The 20,841-nt window shown below is 60.1% G+C and overlaps 2 protein-coding genes across 18 annotated transcripts in view; one reads left to right on the top strand and one right to left on the bottom strand.

Moving 5' to 3' along the window:
* Positions 1 to 316: 316 nt before the first annotated feature.
* On the bottom strand, positions 317 to 5,070 carry MST1 (macrophage stimulating 1). 6 transcript variants are annotated; one of them, XM_082704113.1, is made up of 18 exons: positions 4,905 to 5,069; positions 4,104 to 4,251; positions 3,918 to 4,030; positions 3,726 to 3,840; positions 3,501 to 3,637; positions 3,306 to 3,426; positions 3,050 to 3,168; positions 2,705 to 2,873; positions 2,389 to 2,519; positions 2,204 to 2,306; positions 1,913 to 2,049; positions 1,790 to 1,825; positions 1,587 to 1,707; positions 1,368 to 1,445; positions 1,089 to 1,235; positions 900 to 1,006; positions 680 to 813; positions 317 to 551 (listed from the first exon to the last, which is right to left on the bottom strand). In XM_082704113.1, the coding sequence occupies exons 1-18, from the start codon at positions 4,954 to 4,956 to the stop codon at positions 390 to 392; spliced, it is 2,130 nt and encodes a 709-aa protein (XP_082560239.1). In that variant the 5' UTR covers positions 4,957 to 5,069; the 3' UTR covers positions 317 to 389. The 6 variants fall into 6 exon arrangements, with proteins under 6 accessions (XP_082560239.1, XP_082560243.1, XP_082560241.1 ...); XM_082704117.1 differs by having other exon boundaries at positions 680 to 819; positions 4,905 to 5,067; XM_082704115.1 differs by lacking the exon at positions 1,368 to 1,445 and having other exon boundaries at positions 4,905 to 5,070.
* RNF123 (ring finger protein 123) overlaps positions 2,102 to 20,841 on the top strand; it is a 32,347-nt gene continuing 13,607 nt past the window's right edge. Inside the window, exons 1-27 of one of the 12 annotated variants that reach the window (XM_082703647.1) lie at positions 2,102 to 2,277; positions 2,402 to 2,672; positions 3,828 to 3,968; positions 7,439 to 7,557; positions 7,807 to 7,891; positions 10,943 to 11,022; positions 11,150 to 11,244; positions 11,595 to 11,649; positions 11,762 to 11,847; positions 12,104 to 12,190; positions 12,416 to 12,483; positions 12,679 to 12,804; positions 13,167 to 13,281; positions 13,360 to 13,464; positions 13,865 to 13,990; positions 14,140 to 14,232; positions 14,305 to 14,378; positions 15,103 to 15,220; positions 15,414 to 15,513; positions 15,707 to 15,768; positions 15,951 to 16,022; positions 16,236 to 16,356; positions 16,955 to 17,056; positions 18,197 to 18,303; positions 18,545 to 18,743; positions 19,068 to 19,213; positions 20,133 to 20,216. In XM_082703647.1, the coding sequence (XP_082559773.1) occupies positions 7,476 to 7,557; positions 7,807 to 7,891; positions 10,943 to 11,022; positions 11,150 to 11,244; positions 11,595 to 11,649; positions 11,762 to 11,847; positions 12,104 to 12,190; positions 12,416 to 12,483; positions 12,679 to 12,804; positions 13,167 to 13,281; positions 13,360 to 13,464; positions 13,865 to 13,990; positions 14,140 to 14,232; positions 14,305 to 14,378; positions 15,103 to 15,220; positions 15,414 to 15,513; positions 15,707 to 15,768; positions 15,951 to 16,022; positions 16,236 to 16,356; positions 16,955 to 17,056; positions 18,197 to 18,303; positions 18,545 to 18,743; positions 19,068 to 19,213; positions 20,133 to 20,216 (2,388 nt within the window). In that variant the 5' untranslated portion in view covers positions 2,102 to 2,277; positions 2,402 to 2,672; positions 3,828 to 3,968; positions 7,439 to 7,475. Of the gene's footprint in view, positions 2,278 to 2,401; positions 2,673 to 3,521; positions 3,661 to 3,827; positions 3,969 to 5,076; positions 5,923 to 5,983; positions 6,455 to 6,605; positions 6,863 to 7,438; positions 7,558 to 7,806; positions 7,892 to 10,942; positions 11,023 to 11,149; positions 11,245 to 11,594; positions 11,650 to 11,761; positions 11,848 to 12,103; positions 12,191 to 12,415; positions 12,484 to 12,678; positions 12,805 to 13,166; positions 13,282 to 13,359; positions 13,465 to 13,864; positions 13,991 to 14,139; positions 14,233 to 14,304; positions 14,379 to 15,102; positions 15,221 to 15,413; positions 15,514 to 15,706; positions 15,769 to 15,950; positions 16,023 to 16,235; positions 16,357 to 16,954; positions 17,057 to 18,196; positions 18,312 to 18,544; positions 18,744 to 19,067; positions 19,214 to 20,132; positions 20,217 to 20,841 lie in introns of those variants that run through there. The other 11 variants (XM_082703646.1, XM_082703641.1, XM_082703645.1 and 8 more) reach the window with 11 other exon arrangements.

The raw sequence follows: 20,841 nt of genomic DNA, 5'->3' as shown, positions 1-20,841 counted from the left end.
CCTACCTGCAGGATGAGGGGGAGGGGACAGTGGAGGCTCAGCTGCTGCCTGTCAAGGCCAACTGGGATCTCACTAGGCTAGCTCCCTCTGCTCCAGCCCCCTTCTGTTAGGAAACTGCCCTACAACACCCTTCTCTTACCAGCAGTTTATCTAGGGAACTAGTGAGGACCTGCCCTTCCAGAGCGCCTACAGGCTAAAGTAGTCCTAATATGAGGTCTACCAGCCCAGCTGTGCCAGCCTTGAGCCACCGAGGCCCTAGCAAGGGCATACACCGACTAATTTCCCAGCAGAGGCTAAGAAGCACCCTGCACAGGTGTAAAGAGGAGAGGCAGCTTTATGTCTGACAGGAGGCTCTGTACTCTCCAAAGTACATGGGATTGAAGTTGGGCTTAGCCCAGCCGCATGACCTTGTGAATCCAGTCCGTAAACACAGAGACGCGCATGAAGATGGCTGGCCATCGGGGCCGGGCGCACACTCGGTTGGGGATTATAATTCCCTCCAGGACCCAGCAGTCATGGGTAAAGCAGGCAAGTGGGCCCCCGTAGTCACCCTGGTAGATGGAAGAACTGGTAAGGGCGCCCTGGGCCAAGGCAGACACTAGCCTCTTTGGGGATAAAGTAGTACATTTTCCAGTTCTCAAGCCCTCCTTGAGCTGAGAATGGGTACCCCAGCACTGACCTCACAGGCACCCACAGGTGCCAAAAGTCCCTCAGTGCACATCTCATTCTCCCGTACACGTCCTCGGTGCTTGACATTACATTCCTGGTTGGAGATGACGTTCAGCGAGGCCACATTTAGAACTTCATTGTTCCCTGTACCTATAGTGATAAGAGTGGGGAGGAGGAGAGGGCCTCCTGGCCTGGGGTAGTCCTTGCCCCTGCACCGTGTTCTTTCTTACCTTTGGTCTCACCCCAGCCTGCGATCTCACACTTGGTGCCTGGAGGCACCACATACCGCTCAGGGGGCAGGCAGATCAGGGCCACTCGCTGGTTCAGGGTCACGGGTCTTTAATGGGAATGAGGGTGCTCAGCATGTAAGCCCACAAAGCTCAGCCCCCACCCCCCACACCTCTTGACTTGTCACACACCTCTTCAGCTTGAGCAGAACAAGCTGGGAGCCTGAGGGCCCGCACACCATCTTGGCCACGGGGACCTGCTGCAGGCCTGGCTCCCCCGGCTGTGGGTTCTGGAACAGGGTGCCCAACCACACCTCATAGCCCATGAGAGGCACATGGCTGGGGGAGAAGCTCTGCTAGTTCAATCATGACTCATAGTCTGCTGCCTGAGGGCTCACCTAGGAAAGGTAGCTAAGGGGCCGATGAAGGCAGAGGGGTGGGATGGGGTCCCCATACCCAGGGGAGGCTCACCAGGAGGAGAAGCACTGGCGGGCAGTCAGTACCCACTGCTCCTTCACTAGGGAACCCCCACAGAAATGCTGGCCCTGCCTGGAGGAGTAGAGGTTAGGAGGGAACAGTGAGTTCTGGGACACAGGCTGGACTTGCCATCTCTCGGCTAAGACCCCTGAGGACAGGGACAGGTCAGGTTCCCCCTCCCTTGGCATAAGCGCAAAGGTAGTTGTGCCTCACCGATTGCGCAAGCTGACTGTCCAGGGCGAGTTCCCAGGCTGGCCTCCCACCACACGCAGCCTGGAGCGCTGCTGGTGAGAGCGGGTCACCCTCTTGCCACACTTCTCAAACACCACCTGGTCTGGGGAATAGATGGGCCTCGGGAAACTGGATGGATGGAGGCCCCCAAGAGGTCCCAACCCATCCCTGGCCCAAGTGCATACTTGGGGGCTCCAGGATGGACGGTGGTTGGTCAGCATCTGAAAGAACCAAGTTCACCTGCGTTGAGAAAGCCCGCCTTCAAAGGCGGAGGCAGGGGGCGGGCCCCGAGGGAGTGTGGGGCTTACCGCAGCGCCGAAGTGCACAGTAGTCGAACGGAGTCCCAGGGTCCGTAGTGTAGCACCAGGGCCCATGGCTATCCCTATCCGGGTTCCGGCAAAAGTTCTCCTCCAGGTGCGCGTCGGGGGCGGAGGTGGGTGTGAACCTGGGCGGGAGAGGACTCTGTGTCCTAGCAGGGTAATCCCCAATCCCCGCAGGGCTCCATTTGGAGAGTCAACGGCGTGCCGCCCTAGGGATATATGCCTGGTGGGAGCCTGTGGCCTTTGTCCTGGAGGGGTCGGGCGCGCGGACCGACTCACTGCGGCTTGTGCGGCTTCTCCGCAGACCAGTGCTGGCAAGCGACGCCCTTGCGGGTCCTGCTGACCGAACCGCGGTACCGCTCCCCCACGCCGTTGTAGCAGTCTGAGGCGGGCCGGGGCGGCAGTTAGCGGGTTCTCGCCCCAGACCTTCGGCTCCAAGCTTCCAGTCCCAGCTTGGGCCTTACCTTCGGGCCGCAGGTCGTCGGCGCAGCGCGGGATCTGGTAGCAGAAGGCCACGCGCATGCCAGGCCGCGACGTAAAGCACCAAGGCGCTTCAGAGCCGTCGGGGTTCCGGCAAAAGTTTTCCCGAAGGTCCCTGGGCAGGTGCTTCCTCTCAGCTCTTGGTGGGGCCAGCCCACCAGCCAGCCAGCCTCGGGCTGGAGCCCCGCCTCCCTCTGCCTGCCCCCCCGACCCCGCCTTCCTTCAAGCCCCGCCCCGGGACCCCACTCCAGACGTTCCAGCTGCAAAGGTACGCCCCCCAGCGGCGGCCCGCCACCTCACTTGCAAGCGTATTTCTCTGGAACAAAACGATGCCGATGTGGGTTCTGCGCGTCCCACCGCTGGCAAGGCACGCCCGCGGCGGTGGTGTTGGCCGTGCCCCGGTAGCCCTCGCCCTTCCCGCGGAAGCAATTGAGAGTCGTGGCCTCCTGACGCGGCTGTGCTTCGGGCCCTTGGATGGACGGGACAGAGCCCGAGTGGGAGCTGAGAACACCGCTGGGGCGGAGGCGGAGTCCAACTCCCCGGGGCCCATGGCCGGGTCACGCCCAGTCCCTCCCCTCTCCGCAGGCAGGCCACGCCCCCCCACGTTTCCCAGGTGTCCTACCAGGCCCCGCCCTCGGGCCTTACCGCAGCGGGGGATGTCGCAGAACTCTCGCTCCACCTGTGGGTCCGTGGTATAGCACCAGGGCCGCTCGGACCCATCAGGATTCCGGCAATAGTTGTCGTCCAGATCTTTGTCAAGGAACCTGGGGGCGCAGCGGGGCGCGAACAAGGCCCTGGCGCTCAGGACCAGTGTGGCCCCTGCAGTATCCCGGGTTCCGCCCTTGGAGTCCTGGGCCCTCCCCTAGCCCGGCCCCGCGATGCGGAGCTCGCCTACACGCACTTGCCGGGCTCAAAGGGGTGCGCGTGCGGACGCTGCAGGTCCCAGCGCTGACACTCGCGTCCAGACTCGGTGCGGTCCACTGCGCCGCGATAATCCTCGCCATTGCACCAAACGCAAGCGGCTGCAAAGACAAGGCCGGTGGGCTCGTAGACGGGCGTGGGCATGTTCCTTCAGTCTTGACCCAGAGCCGCTTACCCTCCCGGCAGGACTTGATGCCACAGCTCTGGAAGCGCACTGCAGGGTCTGTCGTGTAGCACCAGGGACCTCCGGGGTCCCGGTCAGGGTTACGGCAGAAGTTCTCCTCCAAGCCGTTCCGGAGTGTGGCAGTGTACCTGGGGAAGACAGCAGCAGTTGAGTGCGTGCTGGGGTTGGGGGCAGGCGCAGGGCCGGGCAGGGACAGAGGGGAGGTGTCTGTCTTACTTGTGGTCATTGGGGAATCTTTGGCTCCAGTGCTGGCAGGGTAGGCCGCCAGTGGTGATGGCCACTGTGCCCCGGTACTTGACCCCATTGTCCATGATGCAGGTTCGCACGTAGTCTGGAAGAGACCCGTTGTCAACACGGCCTGAGGCCTCCGTGCCCTATCCCTGGCCCACGTTCTCCACAGCCACTTACTTTTCTTTTGGAAGAGGTCACAGCGCCCCGAACGTTGCAGCTGTGTATAGGGTGAGTACTGGGTCCATGGCAACAGCTGGCAACCGTGGCTGCTCACATTGTAGTGGAAGGCCCTGGGAAGACGAGGCACAGGGTCGCCCAGGTTCACCTGCCACCCGATCTTATCTCTCTCCTGCGGTCACTCACCTGCAATCCAGTAGGGGCCCGCAGCGCCCTGCACACTCCTCAGCATCAGCCACATCCTCTTGCCAAGGACCAGGCCCCACCGTGTGTCGCAGATGTTGCAGTTCTGTACCCCGGAGCACCTGGAAGTCATTCAGGGGCGAGCGCTGCCCTGCGGGGGTGGGCATGCATGTCAGTACATTGATTTCCGCAATCCACACTTCATTCAGGGGATTAAAGCTACAAGGCCTCTGAGATGGACCCTGTACAGAGTGGGAGAAGCCCAGACATAGTGGTTACCACCAGTGGTCATGTTTACTGGGCAAGGCACTAAGCCCAGGTCTAAAACCTGCACTATATTGAGAGCGGTGGGTGATGGTGCTTGCCCTAAGGAGCCAATTTCATCCCTCAGCTGAGAACGCCTTAAGGCTCAGAGCTGTCCTATTACACAGCCGGCGCCCCCTAGTGGGAGCCCATGTACAGAATGCCCAACCCAGGCATTCTGCCTCCGAGTCTGGCCTTCCATCAGCACTGGGGCATATGCTAGGTTAGAAGCTTAGATTAGGCTCATTAGGGTAACTGCCTGCATGTGTGCGTGCATCTATGCAGTTCCCACACTGCCTCGTGCTACAGCAAACATTCTAACACAGGCCAGAATAGGCAGTGTCTCTATGTATTCCTGGGGCTGCCCCACTCTGCACAAGAAGCCAAGAACACTCTGCTCCATGACCAGTAGAAAACAGAGCACCTGCCTTGAATAGCAGGATGGGCCCAGGGATGACACCTTCCTGAAGGCAAATGGGGATCAGGGTTGGGGGCACTCACCAGGGACCTCTGAGCACTGCGTCAGAAGCAGCAGGAGTGGGAGCCACCCCATGCTCCTGGCTGGAGGTTGCACTGTGACCCACCACAGCCCTAACCGGGAAGTTGTGAAACCTGTCGCTGCGGGATTGGGTGGCTCTGCCTCCACCCCCACCCCCACACTCCCGCCCCCACTAGAGGCCTACTGGAGCCTGACCTAAGATCCAGTGGCCACAATGGGGGTAGATCTAGGCCTCAGGCCCCCTTGGTGAAATGCAAGGGCCCTCACCCTGGCACAGCCCCTGCCCTGTGTAGTGGGCAGGTGTTCAGTGGGAACACTTGATGTGCCTTGGAGTGGGGTTGGAGACCCTCTGTAGCCTACGTTGCTCTGAAGAGAAGAGTGGTGTGGACATGATTGGTGTCAGAGGCTTGGGTTCCAGCCGCTGAGTGGTGTGATACTAATCTTTTCTAAGCCTCAGCTTTTCCCTGTAAAGTGGCAAATGTTGCCTGACCCAGCCTCAAAGCAACCTGCCCCTTCTGCTGGCTTATCAGCCCCAGCTGTAGGCAAGTCAGCCCACACCCGTGGTAGCAGAAGCCAGAGAGGCTCCTCTCGCCACGTCACAGGTGCCATTCCAGGAAAGGTAAGCGAGGCCACTTGTCTGGCCTGAAGGGAAGCGGGAGTGACAGACAGCAGGGACCCTGGCAGGTAGCCTTTCAAATGTTCTAGAATTCTCTGGGGCAGGCCTCACAGTACGGGTGGCAGTTGAGATAAGCTGCCTGAGGCTCCCAGTTAGGACGTGGTGCTCGGCCCGGGATGAGCTAGGAGCTTCTGTACAGGCGGGGGTGAGAGGCGGTTGGGCTGTGGGTCGAGGCCGAGGCCGGGAATGACCCGGCTGGAGACCGCGAGGGGGCTCCCTTGCGCGGAAGCCGGGCGCGAGCCGATGCGCGTGCGCGACGAGCGCGCGGTTTGGCCCTAGACGGGCGCCGTAGACGAGAGGCTGGGCGGATGTTGTGAGCCGGGGCGCCGCGGCCGAGGCTGGGGGTGAGTGAGGGGCGGCCGGGCTCCGCGCGGGGCGGGTCCCTGGGGCTCCCCTCCCGGCCGCAGCCGGCCCAGTATGAGAGTGCTCGCCGCTCAGGCGTTGCAGCCTGTGATGCGAGACTCCGGGTTGGAGCTGGCTGGGAGGATCCTGCGGAGCTTGGGGCCGGGCGGGAGCGACTTGGGGGAGACATGCGCTGCTCTCTGCGTCCTTGGACTCCGAGAAGGGGTCGGTTTCGTTCTGAGCCCGGATCCCTCGGCTGGGCTGGACAGGATCGACGTGGCAGGGAATCCCTGAGCAACGTCAAGTCCGCCTAACACCTGGGGCCGGGGCCTTAGCACCTGACACCCGGAGTGGATGTCTGGAAGGTTTGCCGATCAGATGAGTGACCGGCTCTAATCTGCCCCGCACCTACTGTGGTGTGAGAGGGGCAGCGGTCGTGGACGCCCGCGGAGGGCCCGTCGCAGGCATAGGCGCCAAGGCAGGACAGTCACTTTCCCGAGGGGCAGGCGTGGTGCGGACCGTGAATGGGCAAGGGTGTGTGGTGGGAAGAGAGGACCTGTGTGAAGTGAGATAAGGAACTGGGCTGCAGAGATGGAAGTGCGGTCTAAGGCAGTACTAGAAGGCCGGGCTCCAGACTAGAGTTAATAGAACTTTCTGTGATGATGGAAGTGTTTTATATTTTCAGCGTTTGGTACAGTAACCGCTAACCATATGTGGCTACCGAATTCTTGGAATGTGGTTAATATGAGAAGTTGAGTTTTAATGTTTAAGTTTTAATTCAAATGTAAATAGCCCTACGTGGCTAGCGGCTACTGCGGTGGACAGCAGGGCTCCAGATCACTGAGGAGGAGGTCACCAGCGACTTAGCAGCTGCAGCAACACCAGAACATGTGTGGGGTGGACAGCAGCGGGAAGAGCAGCAGGGTCTGCAGTGACCACTGGGTGAGGGTGGTGCTCTGATGGGGTGAAAGACTGTGCATGCGAGTGGGAAGAAAAATACTAGCAGGCTTTTGGACAAGAGAAGGGAAGAAAGATTCTGGATTTAGGTGTCAGCAGGACTTAGAGCTGGAGACGGCATCAAGCCCTTGGGTGATGGACCACACTAGGGGGAAAGGTGGTATAGGGTTCTCTCTACTGGATGTGAGCTAGACCCAGTGTGACTTAGAGCTGAGAAGGAAACAGAAACAGGGTCTCTCTGTCTCTAGGCCACCTCACTTTGGACACTGGGGTCTTTTTTCTGGGGCTGAGACATTCAGTTTGGTGCAGTAAACCTATACGTGATAACTCTTTCGGGCCCTGTACTGAGCACTGGAACGTGGTGGGGTCCAGGCCCCATCCATCCTCCCTAATGTAGGAAACTGGGAGGCCCCTGCTCTCCTGTGCTCTGGGGTTGGTTGGTTTGTAAATATGCAGGCACCTGGCCTCACCTGCTCCCAGGCCTTCTTGCCACCCCAGAACTGAGGTCAGCATGGGGTCCCTTGGCTGGCTTCAGATAGACAGACTCTGCCTCTGGCTCAGCCCCCCAGGACCGCTGGCTGCCCACAAGAGATGAAGGATGGCATCCAAGGGGTCCAGCATGTCTTTCTCCCGCAAGAGCTATAGGCTGACATCAGACGCTGAGAAGTCCAGGGTCACAGGTAAGGGCTTGCAGGGCTGGGAGGAGGCTCCTTGTGTTGAGGGAAGAAGGAAAAGACCAAGGCAGTAAAGTCCCAGGTCTCATGAGCTTTAGGCCTTGCTGCACCCCTTGTACCCAGAAGCCAGCTCTCTTTCAGCAGCCCTGGGGCAGGGCCCCCAACGTGACTGCTTTTCTGACCCCTTGAAGGCTAGCAAAGTCTGGGAGCTGCACTGACCACTTGACCCTTCTCTCCCTCTGTCCTGTGGCACAGGCATCGTGCACGAGAAGCTATTGAATGACTACCTGCACCGCATCTTTTCCTCTCCTGAGCATGCGCCCGCCGCGGCCGCCAGCAGGTACGGCCCCATGGGTGGTGCCTCACTCTGAAGGACTAGACCGGAGCCTCTGGGTAGGCTGGCTTGGGCTCTGTTCTCACTCTGCTGCCCCCAGCTGTGAGACCTCTGGCCAGAGAGTCTGCATTCCAGACTGCTTCTTCCTCTCGCCTGGCTGTGTTAGTGTCTTCCTTCTGAGGGGCTTATGGAGGCTGGGGAGCTGGTGCACGTTCAGTCCTTACAACAGCGGCTCACTCCCCCTCCCTGGTCCACATCTGGTCTGTGTGTGCACCTGCCCACCCTTGGTCCCATACTGCTCCTCTGTAGCCTCCGCCTGAACCTATAAGGTACAGACTGTACCAGCCCCTTGCCCTGCAAGCTGAGTGCCTTTAAGCATAGTCCCTATCAAAGTTACAAGTGCACCTGAGCATAAACTTAGAAGAAAAAGAAAAAAAATCTGTTATTTTGTTATTCTGGCATGATCACATGAGTGTGATTTCTTTCTGGTTTCCTTATCTTGTGATGTACGTCATTTAGGTTGTACTGTATAGAAATTTTTAAAAATTTCTGTCACCTTCAGTTGTTTTTCTTTCTTAAGATTTTATTTTATTTTTTTTTTAAAGGTCTCACTCCAATTCTTTTTTTTTTTTTTTGAAGATTTTATTTATTTATTTGACAGACAGAGATCACAAGTAAGCAGAGAGGCAGGCAGAGAGAGAGGAGGAAGCAGGCTCCCTGCTGAGCTGAGAGCCCGATGTGGGGCTCGATCCCAGGACCCTGAGATCATGACCTGAGCCGAAGGCAGAGGTTTAACCCACTGAGCCACCCAGGCGCCCCTTATTTTTATTTTAGAGAGAAAGAGCGTACGAGCAAGTGAGCCCATGAGATAGGGGAGGGAGAGGGAGAGAATCTCAAGCAGACTCTGCACTGAGCGTGGAGCTCGATGCAGGGCTTGATCTCACGGCCCTGAGATCATGACCTGAGCTGAAACCAAGAGCTGGACACTTAACTGACTGAGCCACCCAGACACCCCCACCTTTAGTTCTTTAAAAAACAAAAACAAGTTTTATTAAAGAATAATTGACATGCAATAAACTACATGTATTTAAAGGGTAGAATACAGTAAGCTTTAATCCAGATAACCTGTGAAAACGTCACTGCCATCAAGCTAGTGAACAGATCCCTCACCTCCAAAAGTATACAGAAGTTTAGATCCTATCTTTGTCATTAAACATTTTGCCCTGAGTGCGTCTTTATTTCTGTATTCCAAATCTTGGTGGGCATCTATTAAGGCCAGGGGTCTGCTGTGGCCTTTAGCACTGTCCCTCGCTCGGAGGGGTTATTTTTGTGAACAGTGCTGTGAAGATTCCAAGGGTTGGAGTCATGTGGCTGGACCATTTGAACTGCAATCATTTTTAAGACTATGGCTAAGTTCCTTCTTTCAAGGATCACATGGATTCTGCCTTCCTGCGGTGAGGCTTGGGTGTCCCTGCCTCTCAGCCCCCTTGCCAGCTGGCCTATTTGGTCTTCCACGGTCTCTGCTCTTTGGGCAGGCACAAAGGACGGCACTGTTGCCCGTTCCATTTAAGTGGCTCTGGTGGCCATAGGATTCCCACTTCTGGAGGGCCACTTCCCACCTCCATGCCAGCCCTGGTCGTGGCCTCTTCCCAAGGCCATCTGATCCCTCCCTCATGTGATATCAGAAATGGTCATGCCGCCACTGGTTCTCTGGCTGCCAGGAGGGAGAGCAGGTGGCAGGGCCATCACTCAGCGCTTGTGTGGATGCGGAGCCCTGGGCCCGGGATCTAGGCAATCTAGAAAGGACGGACAAGTGCTGGGTTGGCCAGAGGGCAGTGCTGAGTCTCAGGCCGGCTTCCCCCAGCTTCTCCTGAGAACAGGCACAAAACTAGAGCAGCCCTCTAGGCCCATAAACACTGCCCCAATGGCAACCTTGATCCCCAGGCCTGTTGGGGTCTTTGTACATGGGGTTGGCCGAAACTTTCCATGCTATTGGTGGGGCACTCCATGGCATAGCCACCACCTGGCCTTGGCTTGGGGTTTAGCAGGAATGGGGAGAGTAGGCTTCGTGCGTCTCTACCTCCCATAGCGTAGTAGGAGCTCATGGCAGGGGAGCATGTGGTTGGCACGTGAGGCTGGGTTGATGCTACCTTGCCAGAGAGTGGGTGCTTTGGCCCATCTCTATCCCCTTCTAGAGCCCACCGGTTTGGGCCAGTGAAAGGGGAAGGAGCTGGGACCAGAGGTGGCAGAGCAGGTGCCACCCATCTGTGGGCTAGACCTAGATGGGTGCCGGTCTCTGTTCTACTCGAGCCCTGCTAATTACTGCCACCCCGTTCTCTGCTATTCTTAGAAGCTGAACTCAGGATAGAGCTGGCCAGCATCATGCAGAGGCCTTTATCCTCTGAGCATGTGCACTGGGAGGATAAGGGGGCCCCTCTGGCTGGGGCAGATGGTAGGTTGGCAGGCCATGTGCTCTCTGCCTGTACAGGTGGGTACAGGACAGAGCCAGCCAGCAGCTTAGAGGGCTCAGCCCTTCATCTTCCTTAAGGCCTGTCTCATTTGGCACAGAATTCCCTGGCTGCGACCGCAGGCCTGGGGTCAAGGGCCGATGTAGCTGTCATTGGTACAGGCCACTGGGGACCAGTACTTCTCCCAGCCTTCCTCTTCCAGGCGAATCACCGGAGTCCCCTTTGAGGGCAGGGGGGTTATGGGCTATGCAGAGAGCACACGTTATGCTTTGGAATCTTCCCTGCCTCTCTGACCTAGAGCTTTTGTTCCCTCTTTACTGATGAAGGGATTAAGGCTGAAGGAGGGCTCTTCTTTTCCTTTTTTTATTTTTCTAAGCCCTGAGGTACGCCACACTGGACCAGTGCTTCTTAGTTTAGTGGATAATCCAGCCCGCAGCATGGCAGAACCTAGGACTAGGCACAACACCTTTACTGGAGTCTGGGCAGCCACTGTCTGAAGCTCAGAGGAGTGGGAGCGGGAGAGGGGTATAGTGTCCTCTGGCTGGTTTCAAGGACTTTTGGGCCCCTCGCAGCCTCTCGCTCTCCCCAGGAAACCCCTGAACTTCCAGAACCTGCCAGAGCATCTGGACCAGCTGTTACATGTGGAGGATGAGGATGAGGAGAGCCAGGGTATGTAGCAGTTTCTGGGATGGGAGTTGGGGAGCCAGGCTGGGCTCAGGGCGTCCTGGGCCTGCCCTCTGTGCCTCCTGTCAGATCCTGTGCCCTGCCCAACCCCACATTGACCTCTCCTCTTCAGGACAGGTTGAAGGGCGGCTTGGCCCATCCACTGTGGTCCTGGACCACACAGGTGGCTTTGAGGGGCTTCTTCTGGTGGATGATGACCTCTTAGGGGTGAGTGAGGACAAGGCGAGGGGTCCCAGGTCCAAGCCCCTCCTGACAGCCCCAAATTCCTCCTGATGGGGTCTTGGGCTCTTTACCTTTTCTTTGGGGGGCTGTAGCCACAAACCGTTCCCGATGGGTTCCTGACTCCTCAGGCTCAACGCCCTCCTAACACAGCCCTAAAACCTTTTGGATGTGACTCTGGCCCCAAGCTCTTCCCAGCACAGCTATGAGCCCCTCCTGTCACTCTCCTGACCTAGAATCCCTTCTGACAACACCAGCTGGGTTGGGGATGGGGCCCTTCCCCCTCGGGGAGGCAGTCTGAGTGCGGGAGAGGCTCACCCTCCCCGTTCTTCACCCAGGTGATCGGACACAGCAACTTCGGTACTATCCGCTCTACCACGTGCGTGTACAAAGGTGAGACCATGCTGTGCTGTGGCCCGGCTCACGGGAAGGGGCTCTGTGGGCCCAGGTCTGAGGCGGGACACAGTCTTGGTCTGCCTGCTAGGCCTGACTCAGCTTCTTTCAGGGAAATGGGTCTACGAGGTGCTCATCTCCTCCCAGGGGCTCATGCAGATTGGCTGGTGCACCATCAACTGCCGCTTCAATCAGGAGGTGCGTGTGCATGGGAGAGGCCCCTCCCCCTTGCCAGCCTCATCCGGGCTCAGGACAGGACCATCACCCAGACGTGCCCTCTGGAGGAGGACTGCGTCCCGCCCCTTCCTAGGGCTACTTGGCCCAGGAAATCACTCAATGTCTCAGAGCATTAGCCCCTTTCTCTACAGCTCTGTGGGTCTGAGGCTTATGGCCAGCAGGCTCTGGCCCTGCTCCTACCTGCCTCCCCTGGACCTTACAAACATTTCCTCCTTAGGAGGGGGTCGGAGATACGCACAACTCCTACGCCTATGATGGCAACCGGGTGCGCAAGTGGAATGTGACCACGACGAATTATGGCAAGGTGAGAACAGAGACCCATCGCCCACCTGCCCACGTCCATTCTCACAGTTCGGCAGGATCACCGGGCAGCCACGAGACGCTGTTGGGCATGGGGGGTGGTGCAGGGACTCAGGTCCTCTGCACTTATTGTCCCCTCCCCTGGGTGGTAGTGGAGACACAGCCTCGGGGGCAGAATGGGCAGGCTGCCGGACTTCTGTGCATCTGTAAGGCCTCCTCCCCCCGGCAGGCGTGGGCAGCGGGGGACATCGTGAGCTGCCTCATCGACCTGGACGATGGCACCCTGTCCTTCTGCCTGTGAGTCTCCTGCCTCCACCCGCAAGCCTGGGCTCTGGGCTCTCCCCGAGCTGCCCTCAGTTTCCCAGTCCCCATAAGGGGGCCAGGCCGACTTTGGTAGCTGAAGGTGGAGAGCCACAGCAGGGCCTGGCTCCCTGGTTTTTTTCGGTTGCATCATTCTTAGCACTGGCTCACAGGCCTTCCCTTCTGCTCTAGGAATGGCGTGTCACTGGGCACCGCTTTTGAGAACTTGTCCAGGGGCCTGGGCATGGCCTACTTCCCAGCCATCAGCCTCTCCTTCAAGGAGTCCGTGGCCTTCAACTTTGGCAGCCGTCCCTTGCGATATCCTTTTGGGAAGATGTCTGTGGACTGCATGGAAGCTCTCAAAACTGGGATGGGGGCTCCCTGCCCCAGGGAATTCCATGGGCTGGTTGTGGGCCACAGGTGCTGTGAGGAGAGGGGAGGGTACAGCATAGGTGGGGGCCAGGGAGCACAATTCTTGTGGCAGCCTTGTAAGGGGGGTACTATTGTCACCGTTGTGGAAGAGAGAAGAACAGGAAGCGGCGGGAGAAGCGGCATTCCACAGAGAGGGCGAGTTCTGCTGCACTGCCCCAGGGCCCAGGCATCTCCTTGGGGGTCTCTGTGGAGAGGGGTGGGGGCGTTGGAGCCACGGATCAGGTATTGCCAGCTTAACTCTGTGCCACCTACCCAGTGGCAGGCTACCGGCCCCTGCAGGACCCGCCACGCGCTGACCTGGTGCGGGCTCAGAAGTTGCTGGGCTGCTTCCGGGCAGTGCTCAGCGTGGAGCTGGACCCTGTGGTGAGCTGGGGTCTGGGCCAGGCGAGCCGGGGACCTTCTACCCCCCTCTGCGCCTCACCATCCTCCCACCCCATGCAGGAAGGCCGGCTGGTGGAGAAGGACAGCTCTGAGTGGCAGTTGCAAGGCCAGCCCACCGTCCTCCTCACGCTGGCCCACATCTTCCACCGCTTCGCACCGCTCCTGGTGAGGGGACGTCGGGGCGGGGGGGGGGGTGGGCAGAGGTGGACTGGGAGGAGTGCCTGTGCTGGGAGCTGAGGTGCATGAGGGTCAGGATGTGACCCGAGGGAGGACAAGATGCTTCCAGCTGCGGGCATTGGGGGAGGCCTTTGAAGGTGGACAGTGAGTGACGTCGCCGGCTAAGGGACCCGGCTAAGGGACCCGTGTGTGCGAAACACTGAGGAGATCCGGGGCCAGAGCTGTCCTTGTGTCTCGCTCAGACCCCAGAAGGGCTAATCTCTGTCTTGGGGTCGCTCAAGTGTGCCTGAGAGTCTGTCTCTGCCTGTAGCCAGGACCACATGCCTGGGCTGGGGTGCCGGGAGTGGGGTGGGGGCCGCCACCTCACCCATGTCCGCCCTTGGTGCAGCGCAAGGTGTACTTGGTGGAGGCTGTGCTCGTGAGCTTCCTGCGCGGCGTTGTGGAGGCGGGCAGCCCTGCACAGGCTCAGGCCGTGGTGCGTCAGGTTCTCGACCTCCTGTGGCTCTTCATGGAGGTGAGGCTCCCTCCCTCCCCTCGGGCTGGGAGGTCGGGCTCTACAGAGACAGGGGAGGTGCGGGAAGGGTTTGGCAAAGGGCCCACGGGTGGCCGTCCTGGTGCCTGGCCTCCGCTGGGCAGGTGTGCAGTAAGGCCTCCCTCCCCTAGGACTACGAGGTGCAGGACTGCCTCAAGCAGCTGATGATGTCCCTGCTGCGGCTTTACCGCTTCTCACCCATCGTCCCGGACCTGGGCCTACAGGTGGGAGCGCCTGCCCTTGCCCTGCGCCCCCTGGGCCGCAGCCACCCACTCTGAACACCCCCTTCCCAACAGATCCACTACCTGCGGCTCACCATCGCCATCCTGAGGCATGAGAAGTCCCGCAAGTTTCTGCTCAGCAATGTCCTGTATCCTCCCCTTGCCGCAAACCAGGCAGGCTGATGGGTGGGGTCCTCTGAGCTGGGTAGAGGTCAGGGAGGGCGGTGTACCTCTGGCCAGGGGTTCCTGGAGAGGCTTGGGATCAGAGCCAGCCATGCATGGGGGAGAACAAAGGGCCCTGGTCAGCCGGCCAGCCTGAGCAGGGCTTTCCATATGGCGGCAGATGCTGGCACCACGAGGGGGTGTGCGCCCCACCAGCCCTGACCTCTGCAGCCAGAGCACTGCTGCTTATCCAGGTCTTGCAGTGGGGTTTCCTACAAGATCTTGTAGGGTCCCCTCTCCCTGTTGCCCAGCTGTGTTGGGGACTATGTCACAGCAGGGAGGGCCCTGGTGGAGAAGCCTGGCCTGGTAGCTGTCTTCTCCGTCTGGGGTCTTCAGCCTCCAGGAGGCAGACACAGCTGGGAGACGGGGAAACAGCCAGGTCCTCTCTCCAGCCTGTGCTGTTCCCGTGACCAGCCTTTCTCATCCATTTGCTGGGAATTGAGCTGAGCAGGCTCTAGATAGGCACGGCTCTTCATCAGGGCTCAGAGCTGGGGGAGCCAGGCTTACAGCAGCGTTGTATACCCCTAAGGGTGGGAGAACGTGGTGGGCACATCAGGAGATTGGCGGTTTTGGGGAGGGCTTCCCAGAGAGGACTCCTGAGGGCATGTGGTGCACCTTCTGCGAGCAGAGCTCTGCCTTGACGACCACCAGCTTCGACGTGCTCCGGTCTGTCGTCTTCTTTTACATCAAGAGCCCCTTGCGAGTGGAGGAGGCTGGCCTGCAGGAGCTCATTCCCACCACCTGGTGGCCCCACCGATCCAGCAGGGAGGTGGGCCCCCTGAGCCAGGCTGGCAGGGTCAGGTGCCGGCTGGCCCAGCACCTCTGAGCCACCTGGTGCTGAGTGTGTGGGGCCCCTTCTCCAGCCTGGCTTGTGGGGCGGGGGCTGGGGGTCTCCTGTCTGAAGTAGGCCTGGTTAAGTCTTGGGTGAGCCCTGCCGTCTTCCATCCCCTGCCCCTGCCTAGGGCAAAGACAGTAAGGATGTGAAGGATGAGACTGCCGAGGAGCGCGTGCGGAGGCGTGCCTACGAACGGGGCTGCCAAAGGCTCAAGAAGCGCATCGAAGGTCTGTCCCCTGCCTGGGGCACTGTGTGGGGGATGGAGGATTTGTGTGTGTGTGTGCTGAGGGGCCCTTGGTAGTGACCATGTCCAGACTGGGCTTGTGGGACCCCAGGAGTGGAGTCCCAGCCCAAACCTACCGTCCGCTCTCATCCCTGGGAGCCTCAGTGTCACGTTTCCCTCCCCACCCCACCCCCCAGTGGTAGAAGAACTACAGGTCCAGATCCTGAAGCTGCTGCTGAACAATAAAGATGATAACGGGGTGAGTGACTTCCAGACCCTCGCGTGGGGGGTGCTGGTACTGGGCCCTGAGGCCTAGAGGGCAAGCACCAGCTCATGTTCCCTTGGCAGGGCCCAGGCTAAGGCATAGCACTGAGCTAGTCCTCCACACCAGGGCCAGCTGCTCACAGCCTTTTTTTTTGTTCCCCCTGCCCCACACCAAAGGGTGAAGCTTCTAGGTACATCTTCCTGACCAAGTTCCGGAAGTTTCTACAGGAGAATGCCAGTGGCCGGGGGGTAAGTGTCCCGTAGGCCAGCCCACCGCGGACCCCCTGGCTGTTTTGTCCGGTCGGCAACCTTCTGGCACCTCTCGGCCTGCCGCGTCCCCGCCCTGTCTTGCTCTTCCTCTGCTGCCCTGCTCTCCGTGCTCTGCTCAGGGTCCTGGGGCCGGCCTCGGATGAGGAGTGAGCTGGCTCTGGGCCGGCACGAATGCATGTCATGTGCCTGCAGAACATGCCCGTGCTCTGCCCCCCCGAGTACATGGTCTGCTTCTTGCACCGGTTGATCTCCGCCCTGCGCTACTATTGGGATGAGTACAAGGCCTCGAACCCTCGTGCCTCCTTCAGTGAGGGTGAGTGGGGCCCGGCCTCATCAGAGAAGCTGGGCGGGGCTGCTTCTGGGGAGGGTGTGGAGTGCGGAGCTGGCTGTGGGTGGGGTGGAGCTGCCCCAGGCTTCCTGCCATTGAGCCCTCTCCTCCTGATGGGTGGCTTTTCTGGAGGATAGTGGGAGCCCCACGCTGGAGGAGTGCCAAGCCCACGTTCACTCTGTCCCCACAAGTCCCTTTCCGGTCCGGGCTCTTCTTAGTCCCAGCCTGTCTAGTCCAATGCAGTCCTTTGTAAAGAACGCCATGGGCAGCCTGAGGTGCTGGGGGCTGTGTTTGTGTGGCACAGGGTTCTCGGGGTCAGTGGGAGCCGTGCCTGCCCAGACTGCAGGATGTTCACAGGGCTGGGCAGGGCTCTCTCTGAATGTGACTGTAGCCAGGATTCTCCCTTTTTCCCAATTCGTGCCGTCATTGGCACTGAAGCCATGCTGTGTGCCTGGGCAGGTGGGTGGCCGAGGCCAGAGGTCCCCTCTGTGCTAAGCAGTGTAGAGGGCTGGCTTCTCAGGGGGTCTACCTGCCTGGCTCACTGCTGGCCCGCCACCCCCCCACCCCACCCCAATTCTCGTAGAGGCCTACATCCCGCCCCAGGTCTTCTATAATGGCAAGGTAGACTACTTCGACCTTCAGCGTCTAGGAGGCCTCCTCTCACACCTTCGGAAGACCCTCAAAGGTTCGTGCAGGCCTGTGGGCAGCAGGCAGCAGGCAGGATGTTGGGGCTTGGCAGCATGGGGATAGTGTTTGGGGGAAGCAGGCCCTCAGCCTGCTCTGCCCTGAGTGCTGAGCTCTTCTGTGCCCACCAGAGGGCGCCCGAGTATATCGACCTGCTCCAGCAGGGAGATGCTGGTGGGCCTCAGGTCTTGCTTGGGTCCAGCCATCCCTTCCCTCTGAGCACCCAACCCCGGGAGATTCCGAGAGTCCTGTAATGAAAATGAAAATGAAACAGGGGCACGTGTGCTGGCAGAGGAGTGACTGTGGGATTTTGGCGAGGTCACATGTGGGAGGGGAACGTTCATAAGCGGCGCCTGACTGGCTTTCAAGGACCGAGTGGCTGCGAGCACAGAGCCCGCAAAGGCAAGGAGGAAGCTACCTGGTAGGGACCTGTGGGAAATGGGGCCCAAAAGTCGCATGGGTGGAGTCTGAGGGCCCTGTGGCCCACAGAGCATGTGTGGGCTCACTCCAGGGGTCGGATCTGCTTCAGAAGGTTTTGAGGCAAGGGAGTGAAGTCCGGGGTCTGTGTGTGAGAACGGAGTGCCTGGGCCAAGTGAGGAAGTGGAGGGAAGGTGGAGGCGAAAGGCAGGAGTTCAGGATGACCCCAGGCTGCGGGGGTGGGGTGGCCGCAGGAAGGGTGCGGCAGAAGCTGGTCGAGCTGACTTGGCCGGTATGTTTGGAGAGCACAGCCTGGGCTGCAGGCAGAGGTGCCGCGGCCGGCTGCCTGTGTGAGCTGGGAGCGGACAAGCCTGTGCTGAGGCCTGCGTGCACAGTGAGATGGGTCATGGCTTAGACAATCCTGGATCTCATGTTGGTCGGGAAGGAAGCAATGGGCCAGAAAAGTCAGGGGCCCCAGAGAGCATGCTGGTGCTGGAAGCGGAGGCATTGCCAGAGGGAGTGTTGGGGAATGTCTCCTGCTGACAAGGCCCTGTGAGACAAAGGGTCTTGGGAGGCGTTGAACGCTGGGCGGAGTAAGTAGAAGGTGCAGGCCAGGTGCAGTGGTGCGCACACAGCTCGCGGCACGCCCTTGCCATCCTGGGCGGTTCCACTGTGACCCCTCAGCCCTCCACTGGCCCGAGAGTCTTCCTGCTTTTCCCCCCAGATGACCTTGCCTCCAAGGCCAACATCCTGATTGACCCGCTGGAGCTCCAGGCGGCCACCATGGATGACCTGGACGAGGATGAGGAGCCGGCCCCGCCTGCGGCCCAGGTGCCGCGGTAGGGGCGGGCAGGGGGCTTGGTGTCGGGCTGTCCCTCTTTCCTAAGGGCAGGGGTCTCACACGGGGCCACCTCCCTCTCCGTGCAGGCAAGGGGCTTCTCGCCAAGCAGGTCTCTTTGGGTGGAGGCTCACACCTTCCTGCTATTTCCCAGCCCCACACATCCACGGGGCCCTACATGGGCCCCTGTCCCCGGGGAGCTGAGTGGCGTCTGGCCTCCTCTCTCCTCCACAGCGCCCCACGCAGGCTCTGGCCATGGGGGGCGTGCTGCCCCTGCCCCGGCCCAGCTGGCTCAGTTCTCCAACCCTGGGCCGAGCTAACCGCTTCCTCAGCACAGCGGCTGTGAGCCTGATGACCCCCCGGCGGCCTCTGAGCACCTCGGAGAAAGTGAAGGTCCGCACTCTGAGCGCCGAACAGAGGACTCGTGAAGACAGTAGGTGCCGGGCAGGGCCAAACAAGCTGTCTGTCCTGTGTGCTTCCCCACACCCATTCCCTCCTGGTCCTGTGGCCTGGCAGTAGCTCAAGGACATGGGAAGTGCACTCCAGGGGAAGGAAATCAATGCTTCAGAAATAGGCTGGCAGTGGCAGGCCCTTGCCCTGCCCCCACCGGTGCATTCTCCCTGCAGGGGCCCTCCTTGGGCCCAGGGTGTGGGAAGGGGCTCCCTTCTCCTGCTGTGAGGCCCAGCCTGGTGCCACAAGCCTGGGACAGGGCTGGAGGAGTCTGTGCACCTGACCCCGCCCTTCTCCCACTTCCTAGTTGAGGGCAGCCACTGGAACGAGGGCCTGCTGCTGGGGCGGCCTCCTGAGGAGCCGGAGCAACCCCTCACCGAGAACTCCCTGCTGGAAGTCCTGGATGGAGCCGTCATGATGTACAACCTCAGTGTTCACCAGCAGCTGGGCAAGGTCTTCCGCCGGTGGCCTGCAAGCGTGTCCTGCGCGCGCTTCGGATGCCTGTGTGCACGCGCAGAGTGCCTGTGTGTGTGTGTGTGTGTGCGCGCGCACACGCGGAGTGCCTGTGTGTGTACGTACGTGTACGTACACAGAGTGCCTGTGTGTGTGCATGCGTGCACGCAGTGTGCCTCTCTGTGTGTGTGTGTACGTGCATGTGCAGAGTACCGTGTGTGTGTGCAGTGTGTCTGTGTGTGCGCACGCGTGCGTGCACCAATTGCCTGTGTGTGTGTGTGTGCATGCGTGCGTGCGCAGAGTGCCTGTGTGTGCATGTACGTGCACAGCATGCCTGTGCGTGCGCGTGTGCGCAGAGTGCCTTGTGTGTATGCGCATGCATGCACAGAGTGCCTGTGTGTGTGCATGCATGCAGTGTGCCTGTGTGTGTGTGTGTACGTACACAGCATGCCTGTGTGTGTGCGCGTGCATGCGTGCGCAGAGTGCCTTGTGTGTGCATGTGCATGTGTAGCGTGCCTGTGTGTGTTGCGTGCGTGCGTGGACGCAGTGTGCCTGTGTGTGTGCGCAGAGTGCCTGTGTGTGTGTGTGCGTGTGTGCGCAGCGTGCCTGTGTGTGTGTGTGCATGCATGCGTGCAGAGTGCCTGTGTGTGCGTGCACGCAGCGTGCCTGTGTGTGTGTGCGCGTGTATGTGCATGTGTGTGCGTGTGTGCACACAGAGTGCCTGTGTGTGACCGCACATGGATGTGTGCCACGGTGAGGCTGACTGCTGCTGGGAGTGCGTGGGCCCGAGCTATTTTGTGGGAGGGGGCTGTGCGGGGCCAGAGACTGGAAGCTTGGCAGGCCTGGGGCCAGGCTGCATCTGAAGAAAGCAGAGTGCGCTGCCCGGGGCTCATGCTGGGACATGTGTCTACTGCTCTAGATGGTGGGGGTGTCTGACGACGTCAATGAGTATGCGATAGCTCTGAGGGACACAGAGGACAAGCTCCGCCGGTGCCCCAAGCGGGTAAGGAAGGCTTGGATGGACAGATGGGTTTGGGGACGGGAAGGCTGTACGCAGAAGTGGCTTGCAAGCTCGGGGTTCTCAGGGCAGGCCCTGTCCCTGCTTCTGGGGACTGCCCCGGCGGGTTTGCTGTCCCTGCCCCCCGACTACACCACGTCAGGGAGAGCGGGGCTGGCATTAGGGTGCAGCATTGGCCGGAGCCTCGTCACCAGTCGCAGGCCAGGCCAAGGTGCCCCCGTTCCCCATTCCCCACCCCCCGCTGCTAAGTGCTGACGCACACCCACTCTCCTCATCAATTATGAATCCGACCCTGAGTGCTTCCTCGGCCACTTGCAGAGTCAGCAGGAAGCAGGGCCTGCCGCCCCCGCTGCCCTGGAGCCCCTCTGCCAGAGTTCTCCAGGCCAGGGGAGGGGCCGAGCATGCCTGGGCTGGGCTTCCCTGCCAGGCCCCATCCCCAGCCGAATGCAGAGCCCAAGCTTGGCCAGGATGAGAGGAGCTCCCGGAGCTCTGGTCCTAGCATAGTCCCTGGGGGTCCTGGCCAGGGGCTCATGGAGCTTCAGCTACGTCTCACTTCCATGTTCTATGCAGGTGACCAAGGCCCTGCCCCAATGCCTGTTCAGGCTTGTTG

Source organism: Mustela nivalis (genome assembly GCF_964662115.1).
Source record: "Mustela nivalis genome assembly, chromosome: 1".
Classification (NCBI taxonomy): domain Eukaryota; kingdom Metazoa; phylum Chordata; class Mammalia; order Carnivora; family Mustelidae; genus Mustela; species Mustela nivalis.
The sequence above is the reverse complement of the archived record's forward strand: the minus strand, read 5'-3'. Positions and strand labels throughout refer to the sequence as shown.